Source organism: Sceloporus occidentalis, unplaced genomic scaffold (assembly GCF_023333645.1).
Source record: "Sceloporus occidentalis isolate IW3139 unplaced genomic scaffold, rSceOcc1.0.p SCAF_2, whole genome shotgun sequence".
Classification (NCBI taxonomy): domain Eukaryota; kingdom Metazoa; phylum Chordata; class Lepidosauria; order Squamata; family Phrynosomatidae; genus Sceloporus; species Sceloporus occidentalis.
The window spans coordinates 166,677,390-166,694,685 of NW_028316982.1; the positions used below are offsets into that span (position 1 = coordinate 166,677,390).

General features: G+C 41.0%; 1 protein-coding gene across 2 annotated transcripts in view; it reads left to right on the forward strand.

Moving 5' to 3' along the window:
* The first annotated feature begins 261 nt into the window (after positions 1 to 261).
* Positions 262 to 17,296, forward strand: part of LOC149319251 (UDP-glucuronic acid decarboxylase 1) — a 52,302-nt gene continuing 35,267 nt past the window's right edge. The window contains exons 1-2 of one of the 2 annotated variants that reach the window (XM_089511379.1): positions 262 to 516; positions 17,044 to 17,071. In XM_089511379.1, the coding sequence (XP_089367505.1) occupies positions 417 to 516; positions 17,044 to 17,071 (128 nt within the window). In that variant the 5' untranslated portion in view covers positions 262 to 416. The remainder of the gene's footprint in view (positions 517 to 17,043; positions 17,072 to 17,296) is intronic. The other variant, XM_089511378.1, reaches the window with a different exon arrangement.

Genomic DNA, 17,296 nt, shown 5'->3' on the forward strand with positions numbered 1-17,296 from the left:
AACTACAGTTCCCAGAATCCCTCAGCCCAGAGGCGCGACGGTTAAAGGGGTGTGTCCAAAAAACAGTCAAAGCTACTGTCGCGCGCCCAGAACGTTGAGAGCGAGGAGGCAAGTGAGCGCGCATGCGCGCGCCACAAAAAGCGTCCTCCTCCTCCTCCGTGCGCAGGCGCACTTCGTCGTGAGTGACATCATACCCCTTCCGTTGCCTGGCTAAACACGCGCTGCGGGCTGGAGGAGGCGGGGGAATGTGTGTGTAGAGCGCCCCGGGCGCGCATGCGCAATGTGGCGGCCAGGAAACTGCTGCTGCCGATAGTGTTGCTCCCAGCGAAGCGGCTCTGAAGCGGTGCATCCCTGGTTCGTGTAGCCGATGCTTTCGGTCCCAGGCTAGTCCTCTCTCCTTCCCCGCCCAGGTGGGGATGCTGAGCAAAGGGAGGCTGCAGCGCGTGCTCTCCGCCCTCAACAGCCGCAGGAGGATGAAGCTGCTCATGGGGCTCGCCTTGGTCGCCTATGTCGCCTGTGAGTGGGTCGAGGAGGGCAGGGCGGGGTGTTTGTGGATAGGCTGCGTCCACACTGGAGACATAACACGGTTTGGCAGCGCTGTAACTCTTTTTGTGGCTCAAGGCTATGGAATTCTGGGAGTTGGAGTATGTTGTGGAGCCCATGGGCCCCACAACATACTCCAACTCCCAGAATTCCATAGCAAACAGCCAGACAAAGAGTTAAAGCGCTGCCAAACCGGGTTATTATCTCTCCAGTGTGGCCAGGCGTTCTCCATTTCAGCCTCCATTTTGAGCATGGCTAAGAAGCATAGATTTACAGTTATGGGAGGGTTTGCAGCTCTTTATTTGGCCATGTCCTCCATCTACATTTTGTGGTGTGCTTTGGCCTCCTCTTTGGTGATGAGGACTCAGGGTGGGAGAGGGGGCCCTCCATCTCTTGCACACACACACACACACACAAGGGTTGTGGAGGACAGGAGGGTTGGTGGGTTTGCGCATCGCCCCACAGACCTTTGGAGACCTTGAAGTCTGGGTTTGTGACATGGTGGCCCTATCTATCATGGGGTTTTCTTGGTAAGTTTTGTCCAGAGGGAGTTTGCTTTCATCTGAAGCTGAGAGAGTGTGACTTGCCCAGCGGTCACCCAGTGGGTTTCCATGGCCAAGCTGGGAATTGGATCCTGGTCTCCAGAGCCATAGTCTGACACTCAAACCATTATGCTACATTTGTGCTCACTGGCCACCTCTTTTGTGTCAAAACCTTTTATTATTGAAGAAGCGTATCCACACTGAAAGACCACAAATACACCCTTAGCTCTGTGTCTGCAGTGCCTTCTGAGATATTGATCATCCCGTGTTGGGCTTCTTCCCAGGTTGCATCTGCACTGCAGGATTAATGCAGTTTGACACCACTTTATTTACCATGGCTCCACGCTATGCGGTCCTGGGTTTTGTAGTTTATTGTGGCACCAGAGCTCTCTGACAGAGAAGGATAAGTATCTCACAGAATGACAGCCCTCGGAATTACAAGGAGGCAGCCCTGTTGTTGTTGTTGTTGTTGTTCCTTAAAGTTGTTTCTGACACGGCGACCGAAAAGTGAACCTATGACAGGGTTTTCTTGGCAGGATTTCTTCAGAGAATGGCATCCCTTGAGGCTGAGAGAATGAGACTTACCCAAGGTCTCCCAGAGGTTTCCATTACCAAGTGGCAATACGAACCCTGATTGCCAGAGTCACAGTCCATTGCTCAAACCACCGCAGCCCTCATGCGTTCCTTTTTATTTTTTACAATGAGGGCGAGAACTTCCCCATTGCCTTTTCAACAAAGAAAAAGAGGGTTGTGTGTCCTAGTTTACAATTAGTATTTTCTGAACGCTTTTTTTAATTGAAAGGATGAATATACATGGAGATCTTGCTGCTGGTTCTTGAAACACACAAACCAGTCTATCTTTTTTGTCACTTGAATTGCAGTATAAGAGAGACTATCTGAATTAATAATAATAATAATAAATAATGGTAATAAGTTTTATTTCTTACCCGCCTCTTCCCAAGGCTCAAGGTGGGACACAATATGGATTAAAACACACAAAATTATTCAAACACCGTAAAACATAGTTAAAATACCATTAAAACACCTAAATCTAGGACACATTAAAACCATCATATCCTAATTTAAAAATCATTGTTTAAAACCAACTGGGTTCCTTTTCCATCATATACAAAATTTGCCTTTTATATTGGTATTTTCAGAAACATGCTAGAAATTGTACACATAGAAGGCTCATTGTGGACTTTTCGATGATTGACGTACACAAGTATCGCAAGAATAGATAGTTTTATGCCTTCGTAAATACTGGTGCAGCACATGACGAGTTAACAATGTGAATAGTATAGCATGCCCTATTTGGGGGCAGGCGTGAGGGAAGAAGGCCCTAGAAACCATCTGTTAGGCCACATGCCTTGTCTTCATCCAATGCATATACACTTGAGTCTGTGGTGGGTACGTATTGGCTTGAATCACATAGACTGGGGAAGGGTAGCACATGAAACTATGTGTGTGAGCATGCTCACATGTACAATATTAGTGGGCAAATTCAAGCTTGCAGACATCCTGCAACCTATGGATATCCTAGTTACATCTGCCTGCATTTTCCCTCCCAACATCTCTTTTACTGTATTATCCCATTTTCATTTGGGGGCTAAAGTTGGCTTTTTGTTGCCATAGCTTGCAGAACTTTATAGTTGCTCTTCCTGTAATATTAACTATGGAATTGTCACCATTATTTTCTGAAGAATAACATTCATAAGGGAATTCCTAGGGGAGGTAACCACATGGGTCCCTGATGAAGTATGGTGTCTGCAAAAACTTACACCAGTAAAAATTTGTAGCCCTTTAAGAGAAGACTTCTGTTATTCTTGAGAAGAAGAAAAAAACATAGAATACAGTGCTAGCTGTGACACATAAAGCCCTATTTTGCTCTGGTCCAGAATATCTGAAGGACCATCGTTGTTGTTGAGTGCCTTCATATTGTTTCTGACTTAATGGTGATACTAAAACGAACCTATCATGGGGGTTTTGTGGCACATTTCTTCAGAGAGGGTTTGTTATCTCTCCCTGTATGAGCCCCCCAAGCACTAAGATTTGGTGGTAGTGGGGAGGCCCTTCTGTCAGGCCCACCACCTTCCCAGGCATTCTTGCTGGTACAAGGAAGAGGACTTTATCAGCGGTTGGCCCTATACTTGCTTAGGGAGGCTAGAATGACTCTCTTCTTGCTCTGTTTCTGCCAGCAAGCAAAGACTTTCCTATTCCAACAGGAATTGACTGCAGTGTGTTTTTAATGCTCTGTGTGTGTGTGTGTATTTCCATAATTTTTAAAAAGGTTTTAGTTCTATAGATTGTTTGATTGCTTTTTAAAATAACATGTATGTTTACCGATGTCTTTTCTGCTTTTAATAGTTTGTAAACTGCCAAGACTCAATATCGGGGGAAATGTGAGATATAAAATAATGATAATGATGGTGGGGGGTCATTGAGTGAGAGATAGGGATCTGTGTAGAGATAGAGAGATTTAGGACTTATTCAGATGGTGGAAATAATCCAGGTAGAACTTGAGTTGAATCTTTGTTGTTCACATGTATTTTGAATGCATCCGATTAAGTTGGGGATCAACTCTTTTGATGTGTGGGGGTTGGTAACACCCCCTCCCCATTCCTCTGCAGTATCCCAACCCCCTCTGGACTTACTGAATCCCCCCTGCATGGACATTACCTGTTTTCTGGGGCAGGCAGGATCTCAGAACTGTCTCCCATGACCAGATATGAAATGATGGCATCATCACTGAGATCTGCTGGAATCTTCCAGTGGCTTCAGCTCTGCTGTAATAATTTTACATTTGGCTATGCAGACATATACAGACATTTCTGAGATCTTGCCTCCTCCCCACAAAGAAGGAACTGGCCATATAGGACAGTTACAGAGGTTGTCCAGTAGGTTGCAGAGGTATATAGTTTAATCGAGCTGAGGTCCTGGTCAGTGACAAGAAATCTAGAGAGTTTCAGTTCAGAAAGACACAAGATTGGGGAAGACTAATCTTTATGATTACAGATTGCAGAGGGGAAACCACCTGTAAACAAGTCTTGCCAAGAAAACCCATTTTAAGTTCACTTTAGGGTCACTGTAAATCAGAAATGACTTGAAGGCAACAGCAATAATCTGTATGATATTTGAAGAGCAAGAGTGGGCATTACTGTTTGAACCTGTTTAACCGGCATTGCCAGTTCAAAGTTGTGAATGTGGTCTTCTTGTCTTGAAGCTGTTTCTGTGATGTGTGACACAGAACAAGGCTGAGAGATTGTATGTGTGAAGGATTTTTTTTAATATACAGATGGTGGAAGAACATAGTGGAAACCATAAAGTAATTTAGATCATCAGTTTGCTTGACACTGTTTTAGCAGGAGTTAGTTTGTATACTCAGGGTTATGTGATTCAGGATATAGTATTTCGGCTTAGAAGATCTGCGTGCAAACCAATTTATTTTATATTTATTAGTTTGGATTTTCTTACACTATAGATTTTTTTCACCCCCAAATTGTTACGGTTTCTGGTTGGGGACCCCCCCCCCAGTTTAATTGGGAATGTTGTAGCTTTGGGGAATGCTGTTGAGTAGATATTGTATATACTCATGTATACGTCTAGACATTTTAGTCTAAAAATTGACCCCCAAAATCCCTGAGTCGACTTATCCATGGGACAGTGTAAGTACTGTACTGTAATTCTTGTTTTTTAAAAATGGAAGCATCCTCTGGTGAAAGGCAAGATCTCTCCTGGAAGCACTGTCCCCCCCCCCCCTTCTGCTCTCTCATCCATCCAGCCTTTTAGTGTGAGCACAGTTATGTCTGCTGGAATTTTGTAAGTTCTTTTGCATCATTTACCTTTCCTTCATCCTTAATTTTAGATTCTTTGTTACATGCCCCTAGGTTTTACCCTTGATTTATCCATAGATCATATTAAAATTAAAATTAGAATCCATAATTTTGGCCCCCAAACTGCCTCGACTTATACATAAGGACTAATAGTCACGTATATGTAGTACACACGATACTGTCTCTTGAATGAATCCACTAAGGTTAGTTATATTCACATCACCTTTGGGGGATGCTAGCTTAGAGACTATGATAGCTCTATTCCTTTAACCCAATTGCACTGAACCATATCCTGCAGCATTTTTGTCTTCCAGCCAACCTTTTACTGTGTCTTGTTGCACTGATAAAGAATGAGCAGAAAACCCACAAAGATTACTTGGCGGTTCATAGTAGTTTTCCACAACCCTTGCTTGTGATTGCTTGAGCGCTCACAGGGAAAAACTATAAACAAGAGAAAGTTGTGGGATAATTAAAGGCACACTCTTCCTAGCAACATACAATATATTCTGGATTTCTTTATTATGGTTGTTGTACAGGCTGAACCTCCCTTATCTGGAATTCCAAAATCTGAAGTACTCCAAAAACCCAAACTTTTTAATAGGTGGCTGTGACACCTTTACTTTCTTACTTGATGGTTCAGTGTAAGAACAGAACAAAAAAGTGCAAAGCATATATTCATAGTAGAAGAAGGACAGAAGGAAACAAAATCCCATATGCTTATGTGATGGTCCAAAAACATTTATCTCTTAAAAAGCTGAAGGTATTTTGTCTTTATCACCAATTGGCCTACTTCAGGAGCAAATATCAGAAATTTCTGGAGTTGCAGTCTATATTCTCAATCAAAGTGGACCTTTAAAGCTAAAACACTTTAGGTTTTTTCAGAAATAAAAGTTTTTGGACCATCTGATAACACGTGTTTTCTTCTATTCGTCTACTGATGGTTCATTGTACACAAAGTTGATTTCGTGCACAAAATTATGAAAAAAATATTGTATAAAATTATCATCAGTGTGTATGAAATATAAATAAATTTTGTATTTAGACCTGGGTTCTGTACATATCTCATTACGTACATACATATATATAATTACAGGTATTCAGAAATTTTAAAAAATCCAAAACACTTTGGTCCAGATACTCTTTCTATATATAGATACATAAACACACACACATTAAAAACACACACATCTGGTCCCAAGCATTTTGGATAAGGGTGCCTCAACCTGTTATCATATAACAGTGATGCATGGACTCAGTCAAGAAGCAACACCAGAGCAGGGCTGTTGATGATAAGGGGACTTGGAGGTCTCTCATTCATGGGTCGCTGCGTGAAGTCAACTTGACAGTAGTTAACAACAACAGTGGACAAATGGACATATATCATGAACATAATGTCTGCAGTAGACAAAATAGGCATGGCTCTGCCATGATTGACTTTGAAATAGAACCATGATTCCCTGAGAGAATTTGTACTTGTTCTTTTAATTGGTTCTTTAGAAATAATCTTTATATCTTTTACATCTGAAATATAAGATCTTTAATTGTTGCCTTATCACAACAGGCTGTTGAGAATTTTTATAAAAATCCAAAACACTTTGGTCCAGATACTATATGTAGAAGCAAGATAATTTGAAAGAGCAGTAGTTTCTAAGAGCTGAGAAGAGTGCTCTGATTTTGCAGCTGGATGTGTTGGCAATATCTTCTCATGCTCTCTTCTGAAATGATAAAAAGTATTTTATTAGCTATGAATTCTCCATCTTTTTTCTTCTTCAAGCATTACCATTAGCAGAATCAGTACGTAGAGAGATCTTGTAGCACCTGCGCTTGAGTGGTCCTATTTGGGAACTGTATGTGACCACTGGTGGGGTTCTGTTGTTTTCCCCTCTCTAATTTGTTCTGTAATAGATCAGTCCTGGACTCCTCGGTACACGTTTTGCCTTGTTTATTTGTTTTTTCACTTTATGTGGTGGGTACTGTAGTTTGAGGAATGCTTTTTGTAATTTTTTGAGTTTGGCATTCCTGTCTTGTGGGTCTGTGCACATGGGATTGTATCATAGTCTACAGAGGGCTTGTCTGTAGACTATGGATCTAGTAGTGTGTTCAGGGTGAAAACGGGAGTTGCTTTTTTTGATGAAGATGATTTGACCCTGCAAATGAGAGGCATAGAGTCATAGAGTTGGAAGAGACCTCAAGGGCCGTCCAGCCCAATCCCCTGCTGTGCAGGAATATACAATCAAAGCACTCCTGACAGATGCCCATCCAGCCCCTGTTTTAAAAACTCCAAAGAAGGAGACTGCACCACTCTCTGTGTACCACAGTTGAACAGCTCTTACTGTTAGAAAGTTCTTCCTAATGTAGAGCTGGAATCACTTTTCCTGCAGTTTACATCCTTTGCTCCGGGCCCAGTTCTCTGGAGTAGCAGAAAACAAGCTTGCTCCATCTTCAAGAGCCCTGGTTATGAACTGCCTTTCCCAGGTCTTGCAAACTCAGACCCCCCAGGCCTCATTGGTCTGCCAGGATAACTCAGAGGGACTCCCCCCTGCCCTGCACCCCTACATCCATCTATCTATCTATCTATCTATCTATCTATCTATCTATCTAGGGATGAGGCTTAATTTTGCCATTTTTAATGCCCTCAAGTCATTTTAGGCTAAGGGAACCTTTTTTTACCAGGGGAAGTAATCTTTAGAGTGATTTCCTGCTAGAAAAAAGGCGTTTCTGAATCTAGAATAGCCCTTCAGGGAAGAATATGGGAAAATTTCCCCATGCCTCCTAGAGGGCATTTAGAGGCAAACAAGTTTTTTAAAAAATAGATAAATAAAATTTAAAAAACCTAATCCCATCCCCAGTGGCATTGGGGGATGCCTGAGGTCTGCTGGCCACTGTTTCCCTATCCTGATCTAGTGGGACTTATAATTTTTACCCTTGGACAACGTGAGTTATGTTGTCTGCTTATTCTGTAAAAGGCATATATGTGCCACATGATAGTTTGGCTCATAGTGAAGTGACTTATACAACTTAGCCTAAAATTTCTGCCAGGCTTTTTGATACAAAGCCCTAGATTCCAGACTCACCTTTTCTTTGAAGATGGAAATATTGTTACACATGCTCAGTTGTTTTTCAGCTGTTGATTGTTGGAAACCTAGATTTCTGCATTCTAGGTGTACAACTGGCACTAATCAACAGCAGGAATGGTTTAATTCCTCTCTGCCTGCCAAGATAAGAGTGAGAGAGAAATCTGTATTTAGAGTTATTAGGATTGGACTTAAATGCCATTAAAAAGAAATCCTGCGGACCTTTTTATGTTAAATGGATGAACAACTAATGGACGAACAGTTCAAATGAATTGGGGTGGGAGACTGGGTGTCCCAAATTTCTCATCTTCTTCACCTAGTAAGGGAGTTGTAGTCCTAAAACCTGGAGGTCCAATGGTTATCCATGCCTGCAATGATGGGGGGGGGGGGGGGGGGAGGCGGGTTACTTGGATAAATTCTACTGGGATAATAAGCCTAAATAGCCTAAAGGTACTAGATCCCATCTGATCTTGGAAGCTAAACAAAGTCAGCCCTGGTTAGTGCTTGGGTGGGAGACTGCCAACAAATAGCAGGTGCTGTAGGCTATATCTCAGAGGAACTTACAAAACCAACACTGAGTGTTCCTTGTCTAAGAAAACCCTGTGAAATTCATGAGGTCACCATAGGTTGATAGGCAACACAAGCCTATTCAGGAGAGTTGTTCTTTGATGTTGCAGTATGAGCTGAGTGGGAAGAATATGACAGAAGCTAGTCTGTAGCCTTGCCTAGGGCCTTCTAGATACATTGGACTTTATCTCCCATCACTCTCAGTCTCAGTGGCTGATGGTTGTGCTAGATGGATGGAGATGATAAGAATTGTAGTTTAACACACCTAGGGGCACCAGATTGGGAAAACGAGTCTTCTGTTGGGGTTTTTGTTGTTTTTTTCATTTATATCCCTCCCTTTCTCCAATATTGGGACTGAAGGCATCTTACAAAAATTAAAACAATACAGATTAAAATACATGCAAGTATGTCAGTAAAAGCACATAGAAAGTATTTTAAAATTACCATTAAGTAATCTATAAAATTAAAAAACCATTTAAAATCCATTAAATGATAGAAGATCAAAATCAACAAAATAGCATAGTAATAAAAGCTAATTTGCTGGCAATTCTCAAGTGTCTAGATAATACAAAAGTTTTCACAGTCAGATTTGGAAGACTATTAGGTTTCAAAATCTGCAGCAACCCTTTCCTTCATTGTCATACCCCTTTCCAGTCTTTTGAGCTTAATGGCATATTTCAGGCTGCTGATGATTTTATTGCAAATATATATTTGACCTGGTGGTAGTCTCAAGGCTGGCAGTGTGAGTTAAAATTAAGAAGAGCCAGTATACTGATGCAGTGGAACTCCATATCTGTGGAAGATAACTCCCAGTGGTTTCATGTCTACATGAAACATTATGGGGGAGAGAGTGGAACCTAGCATAGATCAGATCCTTAGAGCAGATTCCAAAGAGAGTAGGTAAAGACACATCCAAAACATGCTGTTGATATCCTTTGCAACCACCAGTACTACCATGTCTTTCTTCTGCTCCCCATGCCTCAAAGTAAGCATTTTTCAAGAATTATCATGCTCAATCATCTATTCATTCATGAGCAGCCTGGGAGGATCAACAAGGCTGCACGCCCTTGGTACAGTTTGTATACCACTGCCATGTAGGCCGAAAGACATGGGGTGGGTGAGCAGATGATCAGCTATAATCTGGATTCAGTTTAGAGGACACAAAACCAGTTTCTTGTAGTGGCACTTGCAAAATTCCTGTGAAGTGTTAGAATCAACTTTAAAGTTAATGACTCCTTGGAACAAAATCCAAACCTGATCTTGGCATTCACAGTAAGTATATCATTCTTGACAGCTGCTCTGTTTAGAGATAGGTGCAGGGTGACTTTGTCTGGATGGTAAAATGCTTAAAATTGTAAGGTGTCTAATTAATGGAGTGAGTCTGTAACTAAATTGAGAGAGGAACAATTGGCTTATTGTCCATTGGAGTTAATGTTAAAATGCCGCTAATGGATTCACAAGAAGGCTTTTAGATGTCCTCTTACAGTCGGGTGGGTGGCTTTGAAGTTCCTTGAAGTTAATGAAGAATTGCCATTTGTTTATTGAACCTGATATGGTCTTGTGGCTACACATCAGCTTGATCAGAGTAATGCCGCCACTGCAACTTATTTGAACTTTTGTGTCCAGTGTATTTGTCAAACAGTACACACACATTTTGCCAGAATAGAGACGCTAGGTCTAGAACAAGGCAGTATAAAAAACCAAAACACACATGTGCATGCACACAAACACATTGCTTTCTTTCCCTCTTCTTAGCTTATATAGCACTGTATATGAAGCAAAATTTTTCTCATTTTGGTGCTTTCATGTTTTGCCATTGCTCTCCATTGTTCATTCCCAAGTGATCAACCATCCTTTATTTGCACACTGTGAAATTATTGTCTGGTGGTTGGTTAAATAAAATGTAATCTCCATCAGAACTAATTCTACCTGCTGGTCTGTTTGTATTCATTGTAAGGATCTGCCATTCAGTTACTCTTAATGTGGTATGTTAAAACCTTTCAGAAATTGCTGCATTGGATTGCCAGCACATGTCTGTCTACGCAGTTTAGAGAGAGGTGCAGGATGACATTTGTTCTCGTTCATTGAGCTTTCTGGACCCCTTTCTTAATTCTTCTATAGCATGAATTCATTGAAATCTGTATGGGCAGTGCAAAATAGGCTACTCTTATCCTGAGGTTTTGTCTTCATATAAATATGAATGCACAAGAAGAGAGATCAGGTGAGCTTGCTCACTTTGCCATTGCAGTCTAAAGAAGAGGTCTCTTTGTTATACATGCAACCTTACTGTGCAATGCATTTCAGAGTTCCTGGTCATGTGAAGAGCCTCTACATGAAGTAGAGACTCTCCTCTTTAGACTGTTGTTCTCAGTGTACTGAAAGTGACTGGCAAATGAAGTTGGTCTGGCTTGTTCTGTTTTTATTAACCCATAATCTGGACACCAAAACAGGGCTAGACCTTTGTTGCCCTTTGTATTTCAGGAAAAAGCATAAGCTGTAATACAGTTTTGTTCTAGCACATGCTGTGATTTTTATTGAAGTTCATGTAATCAAATTATAAATGTGCATCTTCAGAAGCAAATAGCTTTGGTGGTATCTAATTTGTAATTAAAACTATATTGTGGCACTTGTTTTTCTGTTGATGAGTTTCTTGATAGCCTCAAACAATATTGACCTTTCAATCCTGCTTAACTGCTTGCTTGAATGAATCTCATATACCAGTACCTCTCCTTAAAAAAAGTGATATTGTAGAGCAATAAAAGGTGTGGAAAAGGGCAGCCAAAACAATCAAGGCACTGGAACAACTCCCCTATGTGTCTGCTTAGTTTATTTTGTATTTAAATATATTTTAATGCTGTTTTAATGTTGTAAGCCACCTCGATCCAGTTGGAAAGGCGAGATAATAATAATAATAATAATAATAATAATAATAAGAAGAAGAAGAAGAAGAAGAAGAAGTTGGGACATTCAGGTGGTATTTTTTTGTTCAGAACACAGCTTTTCTTTCTCCTTGGTCACATTATATGAAGCAGGGAATATAGGATGTATACTATTTTTGTATGTTTTTAACTGTATGGTGTTTTTTAAAATATTGTAAGCTATCCTGAATTGGAAGAAGGGTGGGATGATGATGATGATGATGATGATGATGATGATGATGATGATGATGATAGGAGCCTTGGAAGAAGGGTAGGATAATAATGATGATGATGATGATGATGATAGGAGCCTTGGAAGAAGGGTAGGATAATAATGATGATGATGATGATAATAATAATAATAATAATAATGGCCTTACAAAATAGTGAATCTTGCATGCTGACAATGCACCCCATTCCCCCAAGCCACCTGGAAACCACCCTTGCCAACCAGATGTAGCCAGTTTCACCACACTCCAGGAGCATGGCGTTTACACACTGCCAGAGCACCAAAAAGCTGGCTTGGGGCTGCGGTGGGGCCAGGAAAGCTGGCTTTATGCTAGTCCAAATAGGAGCTGGTCCTTTCTGTTCCTATTTGGGCCTTGGCGGCCCCAGTCCACCCTTTTTTGGGTGATCTGTTTCTCCCCCAAGTCATGCTTAAAATCTGGGACAGTTTTATTCATTTGTGCCATTGTTTTTAACATTCTGGTTGTTCAGCAACCATTAAGTCGATTAAGTGTGTCTTATGGAAGTTTTGCTTTTGAGTGGACCTAAGAAGCTCTGTTGTGTGTGGAAATGTCCTAAAGCAGTTTATGTGTAATTAAAGCAGTTTATGTGTAATTAATTGCTTTGTGTTTCATATATATGTGATTATCCTGTTCAAGCAAGCATATTAAAGAATAAAAAAACTTGTGTGTTACTAATTCTGATTTAAAGAGCAGGTTGACCTTCTTGGTTTGTTTTACTTATTATAGATGTCTCATTAGACTTGTAGCTAATATTATCAGTTGTTAGCATTTTGTTCATCATCAAAAGAATAAAGTCTTCCTTAGCTGGTTACTTCTGTCATTCTAACTCCCAGACTTTAAATTGGTTTAAAGTAATTAAATACAAAAATTAATGTCTAGGTGCTTTTACTATGATCACAAGCTTAAGAAAGCAAATTACTATTGATGTGAAAATACCAATAATACTATATAATACAGTTCACATTCGCGGGGGTTAGGGGAACAAGACCCCTGCGAATGTGGGAAATTTGTGAATAATACAAGCCCTGCCCACCTCCTCCTCTGATGCCTGGCAGGGGAAGAACAGCAAGGGGAGCCTGTATGTGAGCCCCACTCACCTCCTCCCATGTCCCTACAGCTGTCCCTGGCATGGGAGGAAGAGTTGGGCAGGGCTCAGGCTCAGATTACAAATAACTGATTTTGTGAATCCCAAGTCCACGAATGTGAAGGGCCAACTGTACTTGTTCTCTAAACAAGTCACAGAAATACTAACTTTATGTTCTTAATTGTATTCAGTAGTTTACATCAGGAACGGTTTAAAACATTACTTGTTTTTCTTCCATTCTTTAACAACTATTACCCCAACATATAATATGAAATTTGAAAGGGCTGGTATGTGCCCCTGGATGTCTTGATGCATTTGTACCTTATCATTGGGGAGAGATTAAGCAAGTCACACATATAGTACATTGCTAAAAGGTAATCAAAGATAGTTACCATTTTATGTAGCTCATATTCTCTGTATCAAGGTGTGCAGAGAAGAAATATGAAACTGACAATGCCAGAACAATTTTGATGAGCTATAAGCAGGGATTTATATCCAATAGGGTCCAGGCGCCTCTATTTTGGCTAGTAACCTTTATTGAATAAAAATGTTGCAACTTTGTGGTTTCCTTTATTTCTCACGCCAAAGGCAGACACCATCATTTCCTAGTCCCGTCCGATTCTTTCCCAACTCATTGCCCTCGAGTGATCAATTCCTGTTCCAGAATGTTGGTCATGCTGTCTCAGGTTGATGGACATTATAGTTCACTACATCTAGAGGGCACAGGATTGGGCAAGGCTGTTTTCTGAGAAGCAGGAGGAAACTGATGTCTAGGAACAGGCTGACATTCCCTTCACCATAGTTTTCTTCCTTGGAGGGAAAAGATGTATTCTCCCAGTGGTCCATATGTTACCCATGCTGCTCCATATAAATTTTGGTATAAATGATAACCCTTTATGACCCCTAGATGAACTCTAATAGCCTGTCCACCATTGCCAGCAAGGCATGAGGACATGTACACACACCCCTGAGGAGCACCCACATCATCATATCTGGGGAAGTCGCATAAGAGGATTATTATAGGACCAGGAAGAGCAAATGTTTGCCTTGCCTGAGGCTCTTCCCTCCCCAGGTCTGTTGTCCGAGCAGCTTAAGACCACTAAGACAATCAGACAGGGACATCCAGGTGAAAAGAAAGTAATTAAACACCTTTGTTCTCACCATCAAGCACCTTTACCAGAAGCAAGATTTTGCCTATAAATACTCCCAGATTTGCTTGTTCACTGGGCCAGTCTGGATTTCAGGGGGAAGCTCTGTCCCCTTGAGCCCTGACCTGGCTCCTGGCCAGTCATTCCATGGCTGAGCCTCATGCCATCCTCATCATATTCCATTTGGATTCCTGGAGGGAGTCTACATTCTGGTACGTATCACCCCAGTGATGCCTAAAATCCTATTCCATGCTAACCTATGCTTTTCCTGAGCCTTGTATGTGTGTGTGTATGCTAGTGAATCGTATGTGTTTTTCCCCTTATAAATAAATTGGTTATTAATTCTAGAAGTCTGTCTCAGCTCCATTTATTGGGACCCCCTGGTCTACTCCGTATACACATCGGGAGACGATTCTGCAAGGGCTGTCGTAGCAGGCCCTCCTCTTGCAATATTTGAGCTAAACTACAATAATAAAAATTCCCCTACGGACCCTTGGCTACACATACTGGCCTGATGTCCTTCCGTGTGCTTCTGCAGTTGTAGGAAAACCAGTTGTTATAGTTGCTATAGTTGCTTTTTTGGCAGGATTTATTTGTATGTATCTGCCATGCTTTGGGTAATTTGACTTTGCTTATGGTGACTGATGTAGCTTCCAGTTCTTTTTGTAAAGGCCTTCTAAAAGATCTGTATTTCAGATGATAGTTCCTTTTTGGATTTCTTAAGGAAAAGAACAGTGATTTTAATAATATATGGGATGTTTCATGTCCATTACTTTAGTGTTCATAATCATCCCAAAAGGTTGTTCTTTGTTATTCCCACTTTATATATATGGGGTGTGTGTGGAATCAAAGTTAGGGTTCAAAGCTTAACTTGGAAAACCTACAGTTGGCTAGGGGATCCTGTGAACTATACTACCCCTCCAAAGTAACTTTTCCAAGTTCTGGTTGAAAGAAACACTGATGTAAGACCAGTTAGTCTTCAATCCTGTACCAACACTCAAAAGGAAGATACTATCACTGGAGCTCAGATAGACTGATTGGCATGAAGCTGCTGAATGTGATGTGGCGAACTCTGGGCTCAGTGTATGAGTCCTGGTTGGCATCATTTACCTAGCAGTGCCAGCCAGCAGACACATTTGGACTTGGAGCTCCACTTGGTGCTACAGTTTGCCCATCACTTAGTAAGTGGTGGGCAACTGATAATGAGGTGGGCAGAGGACCACCAAGGATAGCTTGCCTAGCCCCACCCCCAAACCTGAAGCTAAGTGTGACCCTGTTTACTTGGATGTCAATGACATTCATACCCATAGAGCATATACAGCCATAGCCCCCAAGTTATGGAACAACTTGCCGGAAGAGATCTGTCTTATTAACACCTTAGAGGCCTTCAAGAAGGCACTTAAGACGGATCTCTTCTGGCGAGCCTACCCACCTGATCTTTTATAAAGAACCTAAGAAAAATCCCACTTCTGGCTGTAATTGTGCATTTTAGATTATGTTTTTATTGTTTCAAATTGCATTTTTTGAGTGATGTATTGTTTTATTGTATGTAATCTAGATGTAACTTCTGTTTTATGGTTGTAATCCCACCTCGATCCATCGGGAGAGGCAGAAAATAAAAATAAAATTTATTATTATTATTTATTATAAGGTTGTCCTGTTGATTGCCATGGGTAAGGTGAGACTTCAGCCAGGGATTTCCTACCTTGTTGTGCACACTTTTGGCTGCTGAGCTGTCCGTTGCTTCTATTGGTCAATGGATAACGGTCTGTTAGTTGATGAGTGTCCACCATATTTGAAGCTACAAGCGCAAGAATGTCCTGTGTGTCTTCATTGCCATACATCTCTCTTTGAAATATGTTTTATGTTCAGTGGGGTTCATGTGGTAGAAAAGTGGCAAATAAAGGATTCCTTAATTTGATGAAATCCTAACATATAAGGTACTTCTTTGCAGAAAGTAACATGTAAGTAGACAGTACAGCGTGCCTGTGCCATACATGGCTTTAACCTTATGCGGAAGGTTAAACTGTAGAACAATGAATGATGCATGTACCTGTGGTGCACGCGCCACGCCAAACATGGAAGCGCTCAACATTACAGCCAATGGGTTTGAGCGTACGCATTTTTCTCCATACACAGAGGGATCTGGAACGGATCCCCGCATATGGAGAGGGCCCACTGTACATAACTGTATCTGATAGATTTTATACTGATGCGAGTACACACATTGGAAAGGTTTTCAATGCTTTTATAACCAGAAACTGAAACAATGAGAAATCCTTCTTTCATCATATATGATGATAGATATGTGAATGGCACATTATAAAGTAATGTGTGATATCTGAACAAGCCTTAAGGAACTTAAGGAAGGAGAACATCTAGACCCTGCTTGAAGTTTTTTGCAGTTTAAGGCGTTGAATGTTCTTCTGCGTTGAATGTTATAGACTGATTTTAAAGTTTGTTGGAAGAGTAATTATTTTGATTTGTTTCAGCATCTCACGTGTTTTCTAATATGTTAAGCTATGGATGAGCAAGGCATTTTTTCAGTCAGAATGCTGATGAGAGCATGTCTGATCTGTATCTGCTGGATGAATATGCAGATTGGAACACTGCTGTCCTTTAGAAGCCACACAGAAATTGAATTTGTGAGTCCAATGGCTCCTTAATCAAACCAAAACTTCTGAGCAGTGGAACATGGAGCAGGGAAAGGACACTGAAGAAAAATATGGCTAACTTCCATTTTTATGGTCCTGTTTCCAATATGCGTGGCAGTAGCCCAGATAGTAGCCAGTGTGTTGACTGTAAAAAATAATATTGAAAGGCAGAGGTTAGAGCACCTCATATGTATTTCTTTTATGACAGTGTGATGGGAGGATATCCACATGTGTGGCTCAGAAAAGAGATAGAAGAGGCTTTATTATGAATCTAGGCAAAAGTGACATGAACGAAATTTCGTTCAATCCATTCATCTCTGGTTTGATATATGCTTTGTGACATGTACTGTGATATAACTGTTTTACATTCAGAAGTGTCTCAGATTATTTTCATAGAACACTAACTCATCCCTTTCTTTTTGTTTCCCACAGCTGTCTGGGGAAATGTACTCAACATAAGGTAATATTGAGTTTTTGCTTTTTGCATTGGTGGGGAGCTTACTTTTCAGTAGATACATGTAGGATTAGCCTTTCAAAAGTGCAGTCTTACAGTTCAATCCTATATACCGTATTTTCCGGCGTACAAAACTACTTTCTGACCCTCTAAAACGGGGTCAAAAGTTGGGGGGGCGTCTTGTAAGAGCACTTACCTGGTTGTCCTGCCAGCTTCCAAAGGCCTCAGGAG